The sequence below is a fragment of the Artemia franciscana genome, chromosome 1, assembly GCF_032884065.1.
Source record: "Artemia franciscana chromosome 1, ASM3288406v1, whole genome shotgun sequence".
NCBI classification, from domain to species: Eukaryota; Metazoa; Arthropoda; class Branchiopoda; order Anostraca; family Artemiidae; genus Artemia; species Artemia franciscana.
In genome coordinates, this window is record NC_088863.1 from 28,682,798 (window position 1) to 28,701,952 (window position 19,155).

Consider the following 19,155-nt stretch of genomic DNA (forward strand, 5'->3'; position numbering starts at 1 on the left):
GTTTTATACAAATGAAAAAAGTTGGGGGGGATAGTTGCCCTCTAATCATTTTTGATTTTAAAAAAGGCTCCTAGAACTTTGGATTTCCAATCGAATTAGCCCCCATAGAAGTTCTACGACCACTCCTTTCCTTTAAAAACCTAAATGTTAACAATGGACAACTAGCGTAACTTATAGCCCTTGCCCTGAGGGCTAAGGAGGGTTGACATCCCCAAAGACGTAATTACTGGACCCTTCTACTAAACTGAACAGAATCCCAAAATTTTGGTCGGATGTGTTCGGAGAAATGATAGGCGTTGTGAGGGGGGGTTGCCTTCCAATCACTTTTGACTCTTAGAAAGGGCACTAAAACTTTTTATGTCCAATCGAATAGCTCCTTACGAAGTTTCTACTACAACTTCTGTACGAAGTGCCTTGGTCAGAAAAAATACATTGTGCCCGCATAGCTTTTTACTGGAGCAGCGCTTTTGCACTGGCTATGATTAAGAGTAAGACGGCACTAGACCCTTAAGGTCCAAATTGGCATTGCTGATCTTCGTCTCATTGCCCTTCAGTCAGGAAGTGCAATGGGAGGCTGGGGGCCAACCATCATGTGCTTTCGCACACCCTTCCTGCTCTGATTACCCTCGCTGCCTGTGATTATGACAGTGTTATAAAGTCAGCAATTATAAAAAGCATGTAGATTGAAAAAGTAGCATTCAAATAAAACATTTAAGTAGCTCAATCTTACGTTGTGGTTCCCTACTAGCGGTAGAGGGAAAAAACGAAGTAGAAAAAAAGGACAAGTCAGTGTTTACCTTGCAAAAAAGTGATTTTTCTTGTTGCTCGATGCGGGGGGGGGGTCTACTTTACGAATTTTGACCATGATTTTGATTCTAATGGTACAATTTTATTTAAATCCAACACCATCTTTCGACGAATTTCAAGGTTTTTTTTTCTGAAACTCTTATGAATTTGTTTTTGAAATAACCTTATACTATTAGGATTATTTAAATTAATTTTTGTCGTTCCTAAATTGGGCCACTAAGCCCAATTCCTCAACTTTTCTTCTAACGCTCAGTTTTTTTCACCCTAACTATTTTTTCGCGAAACATTTTTCAAACTTTTTTTTTTACTAGGGGAATGGACATTTGGAAAATTATAGTTTTTATGACTATCTTAGTTCTATGACTATCTACCTTACTTCTGCCCTAACTTTAGTTAGTGCTTGCGAATTCTATTTGGTTAGATCTTCTACGGTTGTATTTGCGAGGGAAATCCTTATATTGGTGTTTTTAACTTAATGATTGTAGTGGTGGATTCAAAATCCGATTTTTTTAATACCCAGATCTAGACACCCGGCTATAGCCTAGACACCAACTTGTCTAAAGAAGAGAGGCATAGCCTGATTCATCAGAAGCCCACAAACGGTAGGCAACATATATGTTGAATCCAATAGTGAACCACATGTCAAACATGATTGTTTACCTTGGGCTATTATGTAATTACTCACATTTTCGGAACAAGCAATGTCTAGATATAGTGGGTTAATTAAATTTTAGCGTGTGATACAGCTTTAGCCTAGGATTAAAGCTGTTGCTTTTGGAGCGACTTCCCTTGGCATTCCAAATATAGTAGTAGAGTTCTTTCAAATAGAACTCAACCTAGCTCCGTATGTTTATCCTAGACTATTATGTAAGTTTTCAAAAGCTTGCGTAGTTTCATGTAAGTTTTACCGGGTTGGAAATTGTATTTCGAAAAAATGCAATTCTTCAGATATCGATATTTGTATCGTTCAGGAGGGATATTCTTGGACTATTGTTAATCGTGGTATTTTCCCTCTCCTATGGGTAAGTGTATATTTAATATTTTATTCTACGCTTGAAACTATTCGTAAAAAAGGGACTCCCCCTCCCCGTCAGTTAATTGCAGTCATTAATTTCGATGTGTGGTGTTAATGATTGAACCATAAAGGGATGGCTTGTGGGTCTATAGCAATATTACCCAGTCTGAAGCCCAGAACACAGGTAACTTTTTTTAGCGCCAATTTAGTAAATTGATGTCGAATTACAAAGAGAACAGTGCCGAATTTCATCGTGGTCATAAAAAAAAGAAGTAATTTTCAATTGTTTCCTTCTTTTAAGTATGAAAATCAAAAGAACTGAATAATAGTGTTAATAATAATAGCTAATAACAAAATAAAGAAAATGAATAGGAGAATAACAGAGGAGGGGTTGGGGCTAGTCTGTTTTCTTTTAAGCTTTTCCTGATACTGAGATGCTATTTCTTTTTTTATGGCACTTGGTATTAACCAAGTGACATATAGCAATCGCAAATTATGTCGGTCTTTCAAATAGAACTCAACCTAGCTCCGTATGTTTATCCTAGACCATTATGCAAGTTTTCAAAAGCTTGCGTAGTTTCATATAAGTTTTACCTAAAAAAGTTTTACGTATTTTCACTTACGAAGGAGTGATCGGATCTTAATGAAATTTCATATTTAGAAGTACCTCGTAACTCAGATCTCTTATTTTAAATTTCAACCGGATCCAGCGTAATTGGGGGGGGGTACCGGAAACCTTGGAAAATACTTAAAGCGGTGAGATCAGGATGAAACTGGATGGGAAGAATGAAAACCGGTCTAAGATACGTGACTGCCATAACCGGATCTGCTCTCTTTGGTGGAGGTGGAAAAACACTTGGAGTGGAGGAATCGGGATGAAGCTTGGTGGATAGAATAAGCAAATGTCCTTGATACGTGATTGACGGAACCGTACTGGATTCGCTCTCTTTGGGGGAGTTGGGGGGAGGGGCTCAGTGATTTGGCGAGTTTGGTGCTTCTGGACGTGCTAGGACGATGAAAATTGGTAGGCATGTCAGGGAGCTGCACAAATTGACTTGATAAAGTCGTTTTCCCAGATTCGCCCATCTGGGGGGCTAAAGGGAGAGGAAAAAATAGGTTTTTATAACATACGAGTGGGTGATCGGATCTTAATGAATTTTGACATTTAGAAGGACATCGTGACTCAGAGCTCTTATTTTAAATCCTGACCGGCATTAAGCCTCTTATTTTCCTTTTAAATCAATCTATTGATTCATAGAATTTTGTTAGAGCTCATACCATATGATCTCTTGGCTCTTAGCTCTTCATGCCTCGTCACAAGTGCCATATGAGCTCTTGTTTAGTTCTACAATTTTCTCTTCTGTATTTTAAAAATAATGTATTTTTAACTCATTTGAAAGATAATTTTTATGTCAAATAGTGAAATACTTTCCTCTGCTTTTCATACCGTATTTGCTCTATACTCAAAATAATAGTGCAGTCTTGAAACCGAAAAGAAGTCTGAATTGAATGGAAGGTTTTGAGTTGGATAACAATTTTTTATTTATTTCTGTAACTAGGAGTCTATTGGCTTTATTTAAGCAAAATATTATTATTAGTTATATAATTCACTATTAGACATGCTTTTTTATTACACTGCTTCGAGAGTGAAAATGCTGACTGTATGTCTGTTGCCATGCATACGACTTTCATTGAATTTGAACATGGTTTAGATTTTAGGTTAAACATTTCACTTCTTGTACGAATGTTTTCAACAAAATGTAAGCTAAAATTTAGCGCAAGGATTGGTGGATCAAGGGGGGGCTGCTCTCGCCATATGTATATTAATGTACAGTTTTTAGGGATTTTTTTGCTCTTTAGCGTAGTAAGAAATTCATTTAGTGAATGATGATATGTTTAGAACGAAAATCATTGGTCCTCCATAGTGTCCTTCAACAAAATAGCATATTTTTAAATGGTTTACAAATTGAGTGGCTGTCGTATAAAATGTTGTCTGATGGCATTTTCTTCATTAGTACAGAATGGTGAGAAACGGCCGGCTATTCAAGTGCAAATCTTTTGCACTAACACAAAATGTCAATAGTAATAAACAGTTGTTTTGTGGATCCCTTTATCAGTTTTCCACGAACATGGGTTTGATACTACTTCCCTAGATGTAGTTAAGAAAGTTTTGCAGGGGGCGTTAATTGTATTGTAAAAATCGAATTTTCAGATAACGATTTTTGAATTACCAAGAGGGATAATCTCGGATCATTTTTGATATTGGGATTCCCCTCTTCTAGGCTACAGGTATGTATGTAACTGTAATATTCCATTTTCTAATTGAAAATTTTCATTGTAAGGGAGGGACTACACCTCCCTTCATAGCCATTCTTAACCCTGTTCTAAATAAATTCCTATAAATGAAGAGGGCTAAGTTGTAAGCATCCCCCCTCACTAGATGGACGAAAAATATATTACACAAGAATTTAGACATGAAAACCATTTGGAAGATTCAATCTGATTCAATTCGGATTCAACACGTTCCAATCAAATTCCTTCTCATAAACATTTTCCCATCTTTTTTTTCTTTTTATAAGTGGACATACAAGACTATGCTAAAACATCTACTCATGCAAATCAAGTTTTAAGTTTTGACTATAAAAGCAGTTGCTTTCATATAACCTTCTTTTGTGTTTGAGAAGAAATTTGATGCCAATTGTGCTCCTATTGTCATTAAAAAAGTATCAAATTCATAGTCTGTCTTAAGAGTTTCTACCTGATGAAATCATATTCTTTTTAGCGTTGAAGACAAGAGCAGAAAATAACACTGCCATCTCTTTTTCTGAAAAAGAACCCTAAAACTCAAGAATGATTTGAGCCAACCCTCTCTCAGGTACCTATGGCTATTGTTTTGAGACGATTGCCCCTTAAAAATGATTCATGTGTTCATTCCTCACAAGAAAAATGGAACAATCTTGTGTTCGTTTATAGACAGGGGGCCATAAATTCTTCTTCAGGCCTATGCGAATCTCACCTCCATTTCGATTTTCATCTTGGTTACGCCTATTTTTGAGGGTCACCTTTTCTTAAAAATATTTGAAGTTCTTTTTAAATTTTGCAATCCAAATTTTAAACTTCGTGAGTCGCACATTGCAGTTTATATTGAAAACTGATTCGTTTGTTTATGTGAATTGTTTAAAAAATATTCCTTTAAGTTTGATTTAATGTAAATGAATGCCGCTCTTTGTTTACAATTATTAATTTAATCAAGCTAGGTTAAGACGCAACCCAGGAGCATGCCAAAATCAATCCAATCTTTCATTCCTTAGTTCTATGACTATCCACCTTAGTCCTGCCAGAGGTATGACGCATGAACTGACGATAGATAGACTTTTCTATCAACAAGTGAACTGACATCATTTTTATACAATCCTAATAAGGGCTTATGCCAGATTTGCCTATCACTCCCTCGGACTATCTGTCTTGGCCTTTTCTACAATTAGCCATGGTTTGATGCCCACAACTACTTGATTTTAATTCAAAATCAGTGGACTCGGTCGAGGCCTTCATCCTTCCAATTTCGAGAAAAAATGGTGCTATATCCAGTTTCATGATCATGAATATCATAAACAGTCGTAAATATAAAAAAAAGTCTAAAATTTATCGGGTTTATAGTTTAGCGGAGTAAAAGAGTGGATGATATACGAACCTCATTGTTAAAAAGCTCTGTTATCTAGAGGATATGTGCCCTGAGAACTTTGCCAAAAGAACAGATAAAACGTCACCGTTACAAAAGTCTTTATAAAGGATACATAGTTTTGCATTTTAAAATGTAATAATTTATTTCAGATGTCTTCTTCTGTTGTTCTGCTTTGCCGACTTTCTTTAAGTATGCTTTCTTCTGTCAAACGTATGTGGTTTTTCTTAAGAGTATTTGTATATACAAAGGAGTGTCGACTCCTAATGTAGTAAAATGAAGGCCCGAGTTCCAACCGACTGCAGCATAAGAGGCGACCAAAAAACTTAATTTTTGCTCGCCAAGAGACCTCCGAAATAATAATTTACATTATTTTGTATATCACTCTTGTTTTTCAATTGTTTATGGAACTTTCCTTCCAAACCTCTCTGTATATATAAGGGAGGTCTAAACACAGTGAAGTTTGAAGGCCTGCTGCCAACTCCAACGAGTGCAAGGAGAAAAAAAAATTGTGTGATGCCTTATTTTCGACGGCTAAAGGTCGGTACTGCTCGATCGAAAAGGAGGGGGGGGATATCGAAAGTGAGGGCTGAAGGATAAGCTACCGACTGCAGTGAGCAAAGTAAGATGACAAAAACGAGAGATTTTTGACTGCCAAACAAGCCCGCGAAATAGTTACTTTCTATGCCACTCGTATTTTTTAATTCTAGACGATTTCCTGCTTCGAAACGCACAGATACATGTATATGAATAAATTGCAAGAAGTTGCTATTAAAGAATAAATGAAATACAAAACGAACTGAAATTAAATAAATAATCATAGCCAAAAAAACATACAAGTGCTTATATAAATGAATAAATTACAATAAATTACTATTAAAGACTAAATAAAACCAAAGACGAACATAAACTAAATAAACAATCATAGCAGACAACCATACAACAGGTACTAATATAAACTAATAAATAAATTTTAAAACGAGTGAAACCTAAATTGAGTGTACAATTAAAGCTTGAAACGAACAAATATCACTACAAACAAGAGTTTGGGCTCGGTAAAAGTCTAAAACCTGTTGCACCATTGGCGCTTCACTGAAAACGAACTATTTTACAAATATTTTCTTTTTTTCTTTTTACAACATTGAAAAAAAAAACATAAAAATTAGAGTAGAATTAAATTTTGAAGCGATGAGCTTCAGAAATTAATACAATTATATGTATCAAATAATCAGTTTAATTTTATTAGTTCTTTCCAAGACTGCTCAAGACAAATATAGTTTCACTATAAACAAAAATCTGGGTACTGCCCCTTCCTTAGCTGTAAATGTCCACTAAATGTAAAGTCTACTCGGTCATTGGTGCTCCACTGAAAATGAAATATATTACCAATAATTTATTTTCTAGTTATTACAGCATTGAAAAAGAAAATAAAAATTACAGCGAAGTAAAATTTGGAACTGATTATGTCTCAACAATTGATATCATTATATATCAAATAGTCAGTTCTATTTTATCAAATACTAGAACTGGGTATATATATATCACTGAGTAGTATATAGAACTGAAAATATAGAACTGAGTATATATATCAAATACTCAGTTCTATAAATATAAATTACAGCGAAGTAAAATTTGGAACTGATTATCTCTCAACAATTGATATCATTATATATCAAATACTCAGTTCTATTTTATCAAATACTAGAACTGAGTATATATATCACTGAGCATAAAGAACTGAGTAGTATATAGAACTGAGTATATATATCAAATACTCAGTTCTATAAATAAAATTACAGCGAAGTAAAATTTGGAACTGATTTATCTCTCAACAATTAATATCATTATATATCAAATACTCAGTTCTATTTTATCAAATACTAGAACTGAGTATATATATCACTGAGCATATAGAACTGAGTAGTATATAGAAGTGAGTATATATATCAAATACTCAGTTCTATAAATAAAATTACAGCGAAGTAAAATTTGGAACTGATTATCTCTCAACAATTGATATCATTATATATCAAATACACAGTTCTATTTTATTTGTACTTTTCAAGACTATTCAAGACACAGTTTTCGGTCAAGCGTCAATTAGGTTTTAGACTTGTTCCGGTGAGAGAGGGAAGGAAACCCAAATTCTTGTTTGTAGTGATTTTTGTTCATTTTAAGCTTGATTTGCGTGTTCAGTCTAAGTTTCAATCATTCGAAGATTTATATATTCATTTATATTAGTACCTAGTATATGTTTGTTTGCTATGATTGTTTATTTAATTTCTGTTTGTTTTGGATAAAATTCATTCTTTAATAGCAATTTCATATAATTTATTCATTCATATTAATGCCTGTTCTATTTTTTTTTGCTATGATGTTTATTTAATTTCTCTTCGTGTTTTGGGTTTCGTTTATTCTTTAATAGAAATTTCTTGTCGTTTCTAGTTCGCGTTTTAACAGGCATTTGTATCTGCTGATCTCAAGTTTAATATTACCTTTTCTTTTCTATGAAAAACTTCTTTTTTGGGATTTTTAATTAATCTTTGGTCGTTTTTTATTTTTTTTTATTTTATTCTTCGAAAATACCTTATCTAAAATTTTTTTTTCAACATCAAACTTTCATCAAAGTATCAACTGGTATCGAAGTAAAGAAAGCATCTGAGTAAACAAGATATCAAGGTAAAGAAATTATCAAAGTAACAATAATCAAGCTCCGTAACTCAGAGTCATTTCTGGGAAGAAGGGGGGGGGGTTCAAACCTGGAAACATATTTATTTAGTCTTTAAACTATTTTGAACAAAAGGGCTGTCTCAAAATTTTGACGGGGTGTCCTTTGAGAAAGTGGGATCACTTTTTACTCTTAAACAATAGAACTAGAAGTTTAAGTTTCCGATAAAATGAGCCCCCTCCAAAAGTTATACGACCACCCCTTCCACAAAAAATTATGTACAAATAATGGGCAACTTACGTAAGTTACAATCCTTTCCCTGGGGACTGTGGTGGATTTGGCAACCCCTAAGTTATAGCAATTTGGATTTAGAACTATTTTGAACAAAATAAGGCGTATTTGGGGGGAAAAGACAAGAGGGGGGGGGGTCTTGTTACTTTTTGATCGTTGTTGATTCTTAAAAGGGTAAAATAAATTTGGATTTCCGATCGAATGAACTTCCTAGAAAGTTTATACGACCACGCCTTCCATAGAAATTTTATATGTTAAAGATGGGCTGCTAGTATAACTTACAACCCTTTCCCTCACGGCCGGGAGGGGTTCAAACCCGTTACCATAGTTATTTGACATTTCAACGATTTTGAACAAAATGGCTAAATAAAAATTTTGGTCAAAAGGATTTAGACAAAATAGGCATGGGGAGGGGGGCGCCTTCCGTCTGATTAATTGACTCTTAAAAACGGGACTTGAAGTTTTAATTTAAATCGAGTGAGGTTTTTCTGAAGTCTATATGATTATCCCTTCGATAAAAGCCTTACATATGAACAATGGACAGCTTGCACAATTTACAACCCTTGTCCTAGGGGCAGTTGGAGTTCTTGTCAACCCATGAGGAATAATTATTTTAATTAACTAACCTCTTGACTATTTCGGACAAAATTGCCATCGCAAAATTTTGATTGGCTGCGTTGGGGGAAAAGAGAGGGTAGGGCTTATGACCTCCAATCTCGTTTAACTCTTAAAAATGGTACTATGAATTTTTATTTCCAATTGAATGAGTCCCCTCCGAAGTTTATAACACCACCCCTGGCATATGAAGTTTCTCTGGAGAAAAAACTGGAGCCTTATGGCCTTGGGTTTGGCGGGGGGGGGGAGACTAGTTGCCATCGGATCACTCTTAACTCTTAAAAAGGGAACTAGAACATTCAGTTCTAATCGTTTGAGTTCTCTCCGGAGTTTATACAACCACCTTTTCCGTAAAAACTTGGGGACTCCGGGGGGGTAGTGCCATCCTCGGAGTTTTTGTTATCTGACCTTTGAAGTATTTTTGATAAAATGGCTATCTCAAATTTTTTTATCGGATGCTTTATGGGAAGAAAGGGCGTGGGGGGGGGCTAGTTGCCCTCTTGTCACTTTTGACTTGAAAAGACAATAGAACTCCCAATTTGTAATTGAATGAACCATCTCCAAAGTTTGTGTGACCACTCAGTCCATGTTAAGTACCAGCAAAAAAAAATGAATGAAACTAAAACATTCAATCCTTATGGTCTCTACCATAGGCAATGCTATAGCGTTGCCTTTGAAAAGAATGGAACTAGAACTTTCAATTTCTAATCAGTTGAGTTCCCTCTGAAGTGTGTATGATCGTCTCATTGATAGAAACCTTATAAGCCCCCCGGGCATAAGTTACAACCTTCATCCCGGGCTGGTGGGGGGGGGATAGGTTGAACCCGAGTAGCTTGTCATCTGGTCGTTGGACTATTTCAAACTTAATGGCTATCTCAAAATTTTGATCGGATGCATTACGGGAAAAGAGGGTGTTAGGGGGAGAGAGAGGTAACTCTCTGATGACTTTTGATGACTCTTAAAAAGGTAACTAGAAACAAATTCATTTTGTAAAAAGGGCTTTGGTGGGGGATTTGGTTGACTCTGAGCACTTTTGACTCTTAATAAGAAAATTAAACTCCGATTTACAATCGGTTGAGCCCCCTCCGAAGTTTATGGCACCATCCCTTCCACAAAAACTTATATGCCCCTGGGGCACAATTTACAACACTTGCCTTCGGGTTCTGGTAGGCTGTCTTGTCCCTGGAGTTTTTGTCATATAAAAAAGAGGTTTGGGGGAGAGTACCGTCGGATCACTTTTGACCCTTTAAAACGGAATTAGGACTTTCAATTTCTAATCATTTGAGTCCTCTGAAGTTCATTCCACAACCTATTCCATAAAAACTATATGTCCCAGGGACATAAGTTACAACCCTTACCCTGAATCTTGGGGGGGGGGTATGTTGACCCTGAACTTTTATTATATGATTATTGGACTATTCCAAACAAACTGGCTATTTAAAAATTTTGATGGGATGCGTGTGGGAAAAAGAGGGTGTGCGAGTTTGGGTAGGGGGTGGGTGGGTAGATACCCTCCAATCACTTTTGACTCATAAAAGGATCAAATGAGCCTACTTGAAAGTTTATATAACCACGCCTTACATAAAAACTTATAAGCCCACGGGGAATTACTAAGAACATTTGCCCCGGTATCTGGGAGGTCATGTCGACCCAGGAGTTTTGTTATCTGATATTGAACTATTTAAAAAAAAATGGCTATCTCAAAATTTTTTCGTACTGATTTGGGGAAAAAGGGAATTGTAGGGGGGGACTGGTTGCCTTTGGGTCTCTTTTGACTCTAGCGAACTAAAACTTTCAATTTCCAATCAAACAAACCGTCTCTGAAGTTTATACGAGCATCCCTTCCATAAGAACCATGAATGTCCCCAGTGTATAACTTAAAACACCAGCTCCGTGGCCCTGGAAGTTTTTTTCGAGTTTTTGTTATCTGGCCTTTTAACTATTTTTAACAAAATATCTAATTTTTATCTGATTCATTTGGGGAAAAAGCGGGCTAGTTGCCCTCTGATCTCTTTGGCTCTTAAAAAGTGAACTAAAACTTTCACTTTCCAAACAAATGAGCCTTCTCTGAAGTTTATACGAATATCCCTTCCATATGACCTATGTATGCCCCTGGAAAATAACTTACAACGTCTGCCCCCTGGTCCTGGGGGGTTGTGTTTACACAAGAGTTTTTTGTTATCTGACTTATGAACTATTTTTGAAAAAATTGCTATCAAAATTTTTATCTGATGCATTTGGGGGAAAAGGGCGTTTGTGTTGGGGGGGGGGTCTAGCTGCCTTTCGATCATTTTTGACTCTAGCGAACTAGAACTTTCAATTTCCAATCAAACGAACTGTCTCTGAAGTTTAGACGAGCATCCCTTCCATAAGAACCATATATGCCACAGGGCATAGCTTGCAACACCTGCTATCATGCCTTGGGCGGTCTGTCGACATCGGAGGTTTTGCTATCTGATGTTCGAACTATTAAAAAAAAATATATATATATCTCAACATCTTTATTGGATGGATTTGGAGAAAAAAGGACTCGGGGGACTAGCTGCCCTCCCATCACTTTCTCTTAAAAATTGAACTAGAACTTCCAATTTCCAATCAAATGGAACCCCTCTGAAGTTTATATGAGCATGCCTTCCATAAAAACCTTATATGCCCCCAGGGCATAACTTATAACGCCTGCTCCTGACCCTGAGGTTTTTTTTTTCCTACATCGAAGTTTTTGCTATCTTTTCTTTAGCTATTTTTAAAATAATGGCTATTTCAAATTTGTTATCTGATGCATCTGGGAAAAAAAGAGCACTAGAACTTCCCATTTCCAGTCGAATGAATCCCCTCTGAACTTTATACGACCATCCCTTCCATATGAAGCGCCTCTGAAAAAAAAAACACACACAAAACATTGAAGTCTTGTGGCCTTTACTGTATACAGATGTTGTATACAGATGACAGATCGATTTTGCTGAAAGTAGCTTTTTGTGGTGCAGCAAAAATTATCTATGTATTCTTCATCATTTTCGCTGTGCTCTTAGAAATGTCAGCAAACTACCTGTCTCAAATGAAACCTGACTGGCTTAGAACTTAATATGTTCACTTAAGAGATTCGAGTTTATCCAGAAATCACGAGGAAGGAAACGCCATCTTCACATGGTACCATGAACTTGGCTTTGTTCTCAATATTGGTAATATTTCTTGTAAACGAAGCTCTATTTTAGAAGAAAGTATGACTGTCAAAATTCTGGAGGTGCTTGATCCTTCTACAAGATTTAATTAAGTTGATGGTAATTAGAAGAAAAATGAATTACTATCAATTTAATAAGGAAGGTCCATAAGAAAAATGCCTTTTGAGTCACCAAAAGTGAAGTTCATTTTTTTTCAAATACTTCACTTGTCAAGAGACGTAACGATTTCATATGTGATTAAAACCGATTAATTTAACACTATATGATTTATTCTGATGCATTTGACGACGATCTGTCCATTATTAGTGAGTTCTGATCTGCTGCATTGGCATTTAGCTCAATATAGATTCTTTTCTCATAGACTGCAATAAAATAACATTTTGTTTTGTCTACTAATTTGAGAATGATTGCTTATACCTTAATTCTCTTTCTAAATTGCTTTTATCGTAATTCTACTTTATTACCTTGTCGAAAATGTTTTTGGAACGGATTTTTTTTTTTTGTCTTCGCTTACCTTCAGAACTTGTTCAGCATTTGTCCCATCCTCTTTGGGGTTTATTCATCCATAGCTAGATGATTTTTATCGGCCTTTAAGAGCGTTCTTTCATAGCTTGATGATAATTCCGTGCGATTGAACACAGAAAATGGGGTTGCAGATATTCAGCTTCCTGATCTTTTGAATATGCGATTTCCGGCTATATTGGATGGGAAATTCTTCAACGTGCTTGAACACGATCCGCATAGTGGTCATGTCCTAGCAACCTGTCAAAACTGTCCTAATAAATTGATAAAGGGTTCGTCGAAAGCCACTACAAATTTCCACAAGCATCTCAAGGTAAGTCAATATTTTTCGAGAAACCATCTTTTATAAATCTTTTTTTTTTTTTAAATATTTGTAATTCATATGTCCATGAAGGTGTAAAAATCGGTGTAAAAAAAAAAATAGTGTCTGGTGATTGATAACCAAAATTATATGGAAATATATAAATAAAACGTAAAAATAAATTTACATCTACTAATAAAAGTCCAAGTATTTCAGCTTCACCTCGGAAAGCCTTAATAAACGAAGAAAGGAGAAAAAAGACAAACTAAAGTTAAAACATACTAGAACTTGACATAACAAGATTAGAAAAATACGTAAATGTCTCACAAATAAAGAAAACGATAGAAGCTAATAAAGAAAACGATAGAACCTATTAATCTACGTTTGCTGCTATTAAACAAATCCTACACGATACAGAAAACTGTTATTTGACATTGTGAAGGCTGTATCTGTAAAGTATTGTAAAGTATATTTGGTTGGTCTAAGAAACTACACATGGACTGGTCCCGAGGTATCAAATTTGAAAGCTGGCTCTTAAGCCGTTTTTTTTTTAACAAAAATTTGTGACTTTTGGACAAGTACGGGGATGGGGAGGTGAAGTTCTGCTTGTCAATACTCGTACCCTAAATATAGATAATTTCTATATTTTCAATACCAATCCGAATGTCTTGATAATCATATTTCTTAATGATTGACCTGAATTGACCTGACAAATATGTAAGCATGTATAAAGAAGGGAGTAAGTAAAATAGTAAATTAAGAAGAAATAAAATAATATGTAAGCAAGTATATCTAGGTAAGGGAGAACCCGGTTGCACACTCTGGTGGGTGCTAAACCTTAATTTCCTCCTCTGTGTGTGTAGAATGGTCTAAAGTAGTGCTATCTTTATCAACAAAAATAAATAAATAAATACATGTATTTATCTTAGCAAACCCGACTTTATTTTTATTTATTTTTTAAAGAGAACAAGTGCTTTTAAGATTAGTATCAAACAAGTTTGCCTTTTATTATTAAGGAAAATTTTATTTTATGCAATAGGTGGTTGGAGGTAGGCTTCTGCTCATATAACTTCATCCGTCACCCCTTTAGGAGTGTATGTTTAAGCTGAAGCTTAAAGGTGTCACTTGATATGGGGGCTTTGAAACAGCCTGTAATTTAGTTTATTGCTATGGTGAAGGATCCACATTAACAATCATAACGAAGTGAAGTTGTTTTTAGAATGGACTGTTGTTATTCGAATTTACAAATGGTTATTCTACTTCGTCTGTTACTCCGAAACCAAACTATCAATCAATTATAAAAGTGGACTAAAAATGGCATGCGTGAAGACTTTTATTGGACAATTATCGACTGACGGTTGCAGCCTTAAATTGGCATACTGTACAAAGCTTCTAAACTGATCATTAAAATGAATTTATTCCTAGCTTCACTTATTCACTTATGTTAAATATGGTTTGAAATAGAATGATTAATATGAAAAACTTCAAGAAATTTATTTCCTAGAAGATTTTGGAAAGGGATAGATTTTATGTATGGCTACTTAAAAGTTTTGAATCAAATAATTATCTCAGAATCTTCACTTGTTGATATTTAGACCTTATATGGGTCAAATTAGTTGTTTTGGGGTATAAAATGATAGAAAATGGAGCCTTTCTGTGGTGCAATCCCTTTCGTGACTAAAACAAAATATTAGAACTTTTAATTTTTATTTATTTGAAACCTCTAACGATATTTTATAACCACTGGTTTAACACGATCACCCCTGGGGATAAAACGGAATAAATGAAGAGGAGTAGCCTACTACCCATAAAGAATTTAATATCCTTGCTCAAATATAACTTTCCTTGGTTTCCAAGACGGAAGACTAAAAACCTACGGCTAATGTTTTTTGGCCATTACAGATCAATTGACTATTTTGGAACTTACAATCTCTGGCATTGTTACGATATTTCAGTCCAAATTACTGTTTTGTGACACAAAATGGCCGACAGAAATAGTTTTGTGGATGAATCTCTTTCAAGACTTAAAAAGATACATAGAAATTTTAATTTTCGGTCAAATAAGCCCGCTTGCCGGTCAATATCATCACCCATGGGATAAAGAAGAAAAAAAGGAGACACATCATTGCTATCATACAAAAATGTTATTTTCCCTGTTTTTCAAGATTTTCTTAGCTTTTTCCTATGTTTTTGCTTTTTGGGAATACATCAGCTAGATGTTTGTCTATTAATCTTTTTTTTTTCGGAGTTGCTAATATTGTTTTAAACTTTCATTGACAAATCTTATATTTGATGTAGGCCCATTTTGTGTAATCTTTCGAAACTTGACAAAATACCTGAAACGCGGTAATAATGCAAAAACTATGCCCAGTACAAGTCAACCCAAACAAGAGGAAACATTCAGAAATTAGGTTGTTTAGTTGTTCAGAATAGAACCGTAATTGTAGGCTTTATCTGCTTGTCGAATTCTAAGTGGTTGTAATATTTTTATGGAATTTATTAGAAATACTGAGAAGAATATCTTGTACAATCATGTTGTTCCTAATAAATCCGAAAATGTTGATGCGCATGGTGTAATTAACCGCTCAAAGATCAAAATCTGATAAAAATCGATAGAATTAGTGTCACTTTTCTTGTGTTTATTGAAAATTGTCAGATTGTAAGAAATATTCTTATTAATTATATAGTACACATTAGTAATGTATATTTATGCAGTTTTCTTTGTATTTTTTTTTTCTTTATTTAGTTCATCGCCAGAAATCTGGTGTAAATGACATATAGTAATGCCACCTCAGTTTTTCATATAGACTTTATTTTAGTGAGTAATAAATTTATGTGAATTCTGAAATGGCCTCTTCTATTTCGGGCTGCCATAGATTTAATTCTTATTTCAGGAGTGGGTAGTGGTGTTGATAAATATAGTTCACAGGAAATTGTAGCAGCAATGATTAGTTTCAATCTAAATTTCTTGAGCAGAAATGAATTCTCCCTTTTCCAAAATAGAAAAGAGTGTAGGTTTGAAGTTTTTAAACTTCAGGAAAGACAGCCTTTAGCCTACGTTTGTCCATTCTTTGCTTGAGTTTCAGCAGTCTTTCGATGCCAAAGGCTCAAAAAGGAGCCTATAAATCAGATAAACCTGAATATAGATTGCCTATCGCCGTTCCCTGATTGATAGAAAACGCACTCATGTCCTCAGCTTGGCACAAGCCTGTTGCTTGGGCTCTATCAGAAGACGCGAGCTTGAACTAAAGGAAGATTTGTAAGTTTAAAAGCTTGATGAATTTTTTTTTTTGCCTAGCTGGTAACCACTTCTAAGCCAATGCCATGTAAGATTGAAGCCCGGATAAGGCTTGTATATGTAAATATAAAATTAATCAAGCACAAGTCAGTTTTCTTTTTATTATTGTGGGAAGTCTAGGACCCTTTCTCTATTGAAATTCTTTAATATCGAGTCTTTCGGCACTAATAGCTCAACTAATCTTTCGTTTTTTTATTTCGTATTTTTTATTCATTTATTTTTGTATTCATTTTTTTTATTTTTTTCGTTTTTTTATTCATTTATTGAACTTCCTGTTCATATTTAATCCAGGCATTATATATGAATACTATATCTGTCGGGTCTACCACATTTTCATCTGGACTTTTGTTTTTTCTTTATTTTTAGCAAAGATACCCTTTTGTTTTCTTTTTTTCTTTTCTCTGTCTCTTACACTGTAAAAAGCAATTATATTGTCTTAGGCCACATGGCAGATAACTCTCGTTTGTTATTGTATATGCATTGTTATTGTTTGTTATCGTATTGTATTGTATGTAGCGAAAAAAAAAAACAACATTTGTAATAAGATCTAGCATTGCCCTAGCAATGGCGCATGGACGGATAATAGATAGACATATTTATTAACAAATGAACTAACATCATTTTTAGACAGTCCCAATAAGGGGGGGGGGTTAATGTCAGAATTGCCTCTCACTCAATCGGACTATCTGTTTGGGCTTTTTCTAAGATGAGCTAAGAATTGATGCACCCAACTATTCAATTTTAATTCAAAATTTTGTAATAAGAAAACTTGTGCGTTGTTATGAATTGCTAGGAGGAAAACAAAGGTATGAAAATGTAATTTAAATGGTTCAATATGCTCGTTTGTTTCTCTTTAGTTTTACTAGGGAAAGATTGAGCTCCAAATTGCATTTATGCATACCTGTCAAAATCTTCGAAATATTTCGGGGCTGTCCTTGGAACTGGATGGAGCAACTGATCAGAGGCATATTTGGGTCACAATTTGTTTCAGAGGAGGATATTCGGCTCTGACCTCCTTCCTCGTGTCCAAGCACGTCAAATTGTGTTTATTCCATGGTATTTTTTTTTTCAATCCTTGGTGTGATATTTTTCATACGTTGATGACGATTGCTGATTATGCAACAGAAAAGACGGTGAAAACTAACATATATTTCGGCTGAGAACGTCGAGTACGAGAACTAGAAGAAGTATACTTTTATTAAAGTGAATCAATATGGAACAAAAGTCCTGTCTTTTTTTCTTTCTTTCTTTTTTTTAAATACCGTATTACAGGCAAAGAAAAAGACGAAAGAAATGAAAAAAGGATAAAACTAAACACAAAAGAAACACTTAAAAGCATATCAAACTCTTCGACAAATTTCTGAGTGAGTATCTAAACCCGTTATTCCCAACGTGGTGCATACATCCCACCGGTGGGGAATGGGCTGAACGTACCCTTCCACTGATAAATATTATAGAGCCCTAATTTTAAAAAAAAACATTCTTCATGCAAATGACGTTACATTCAAATACATTTAAATAGCAAAACAGATCCATGACACTGCTGCAATGATGTCATGCATACAGAAAAAAAATTCCATTCGCATAAAATACACCTAGAGGACAACTCAAAGAAAATTTAACAATTTAATGGCCTTTTAAACTTCCTTCAGATGAAAGTGCGTAAAAGTTTGGGTAACAAAATTTAAATACCACGAGGGGGGGTATCAGGATTTTACAAATGCCTAGATGGGACATGGCCCACAATTGGTTGGAAACCACCGATCTAGACCAAAAAAAGTGTTGCCTTGAATAATTGAATAAGATGCAAGCATTTAAAGACACAAAGAATAATTAGATCCATTGCGGGGTTAGTACCAAAGACGAATAATGGTATGGATAATTGAGTAAATAATGGATACAGGAATATTGAATTTTATAACAAAATAGAAGTGGAGGGTCAAAGGGGACGCGATGATGATTTTTGATTTGCTTTGTCTCGCTGGCCAAATTTGTGTTGTGAAAGCACGCTGGATATATAATACAAATGTTAATTTATGCTACTATTCTTTTTGCCTGATTTTAATTTTTCGTTGTAGCGGAAGCATCTGCAAGCATACGAAATGTTTCAGTTCCAACAAGATATGAAAAGAATTTCTAAAGAAGAGTTTCCGAGATTGAAAGAATACTTTTGATAGTCTTAAGAACAAGCCTTGCTTTTGATGCAATGATGCCAACGCTCGACTTTGGCTTTAGACGATGAAATAAAAGACCTGGAACATGAGCCGAAAGGCTGAGAAAGAACATATAGTTAACCGAATGTAGCATAAGGTCGGCTTATATGCCCCAAGTGGAGTGGACGCTTCATTTTGTTTAATTTAGTTGAGAAATCAGAATTTGAATTCTGGCAGAGCCATAAAATTGGAGGCAAATACATTGCCACAAAATTGGCTAGAACTTATCGTATATTTTAATGACGAAAAATTGATGGCAAATGTAGAGCTTGTTCGTTATTTGAAGTTTAAATATTGTGCCAAATGCCTTTTACCTATTTATTTCAATTAGTCGCTAGAATTGCGATAAATACTTATTTTGACTCATTTTCATCATACGTTATCGTTCTGTATTTAACATTTTGCCACCCACTCTGAGCTTTAATCGAGTACTTGGTTATAACTTTTTGGGGAGTGTACTCTGTTGTACTTTTTTTTCTGAATTAAAACTCCTGTATTTATACTTTGTTGCCGTAGATTTTACGTCTTTTTTAGAACTACGCTAGCAAAATATTTTGCTATCCAAAA

General features: G+C 34.9%; 1 protein-coding gene and 1 long non-coding RNA gene across 9 annotated transcripts in view; both read left to right on the top strand.

The window, feature by feature from the left end:
* LOC136028048 (hrp65 protein-like) overlaps positions 1–19,155 on the top strand; it is a 155,370-nt gene that overhangs the window by 63,889 nt on the left and 72,326 nt on the right. For 6 of the 8 annotated variants that reach the window (XM_065705644.1, XM_065705656.1, XM_065705650.1 and 3 more), the window contains exon 10: positions 12,865–13,089. The exons of the other annotated variants lie outside the window; for them this stretch is intronic. In XM_065705644.1, the coding sequence (XP_065561716.1) occupies positions 12,865–13,089 (225 nt within the window). The remainder of the gene's footprint in view (positions 1–12,864; positions 13,090–19,155) is intronic. 8 annotated transcript variants of the gene reach the window in all.
* On the top strand, positions 13,099–19,090 carry LOC136028093 (uncharacterized). The gene is made up of 2 exons (XR_010617739.1): positions 13,099–16,336; positions 18,454–19,090. It is a non-coding gene; the product is annotated as an uncharacterized LOC136028093 (long non-coding RNA).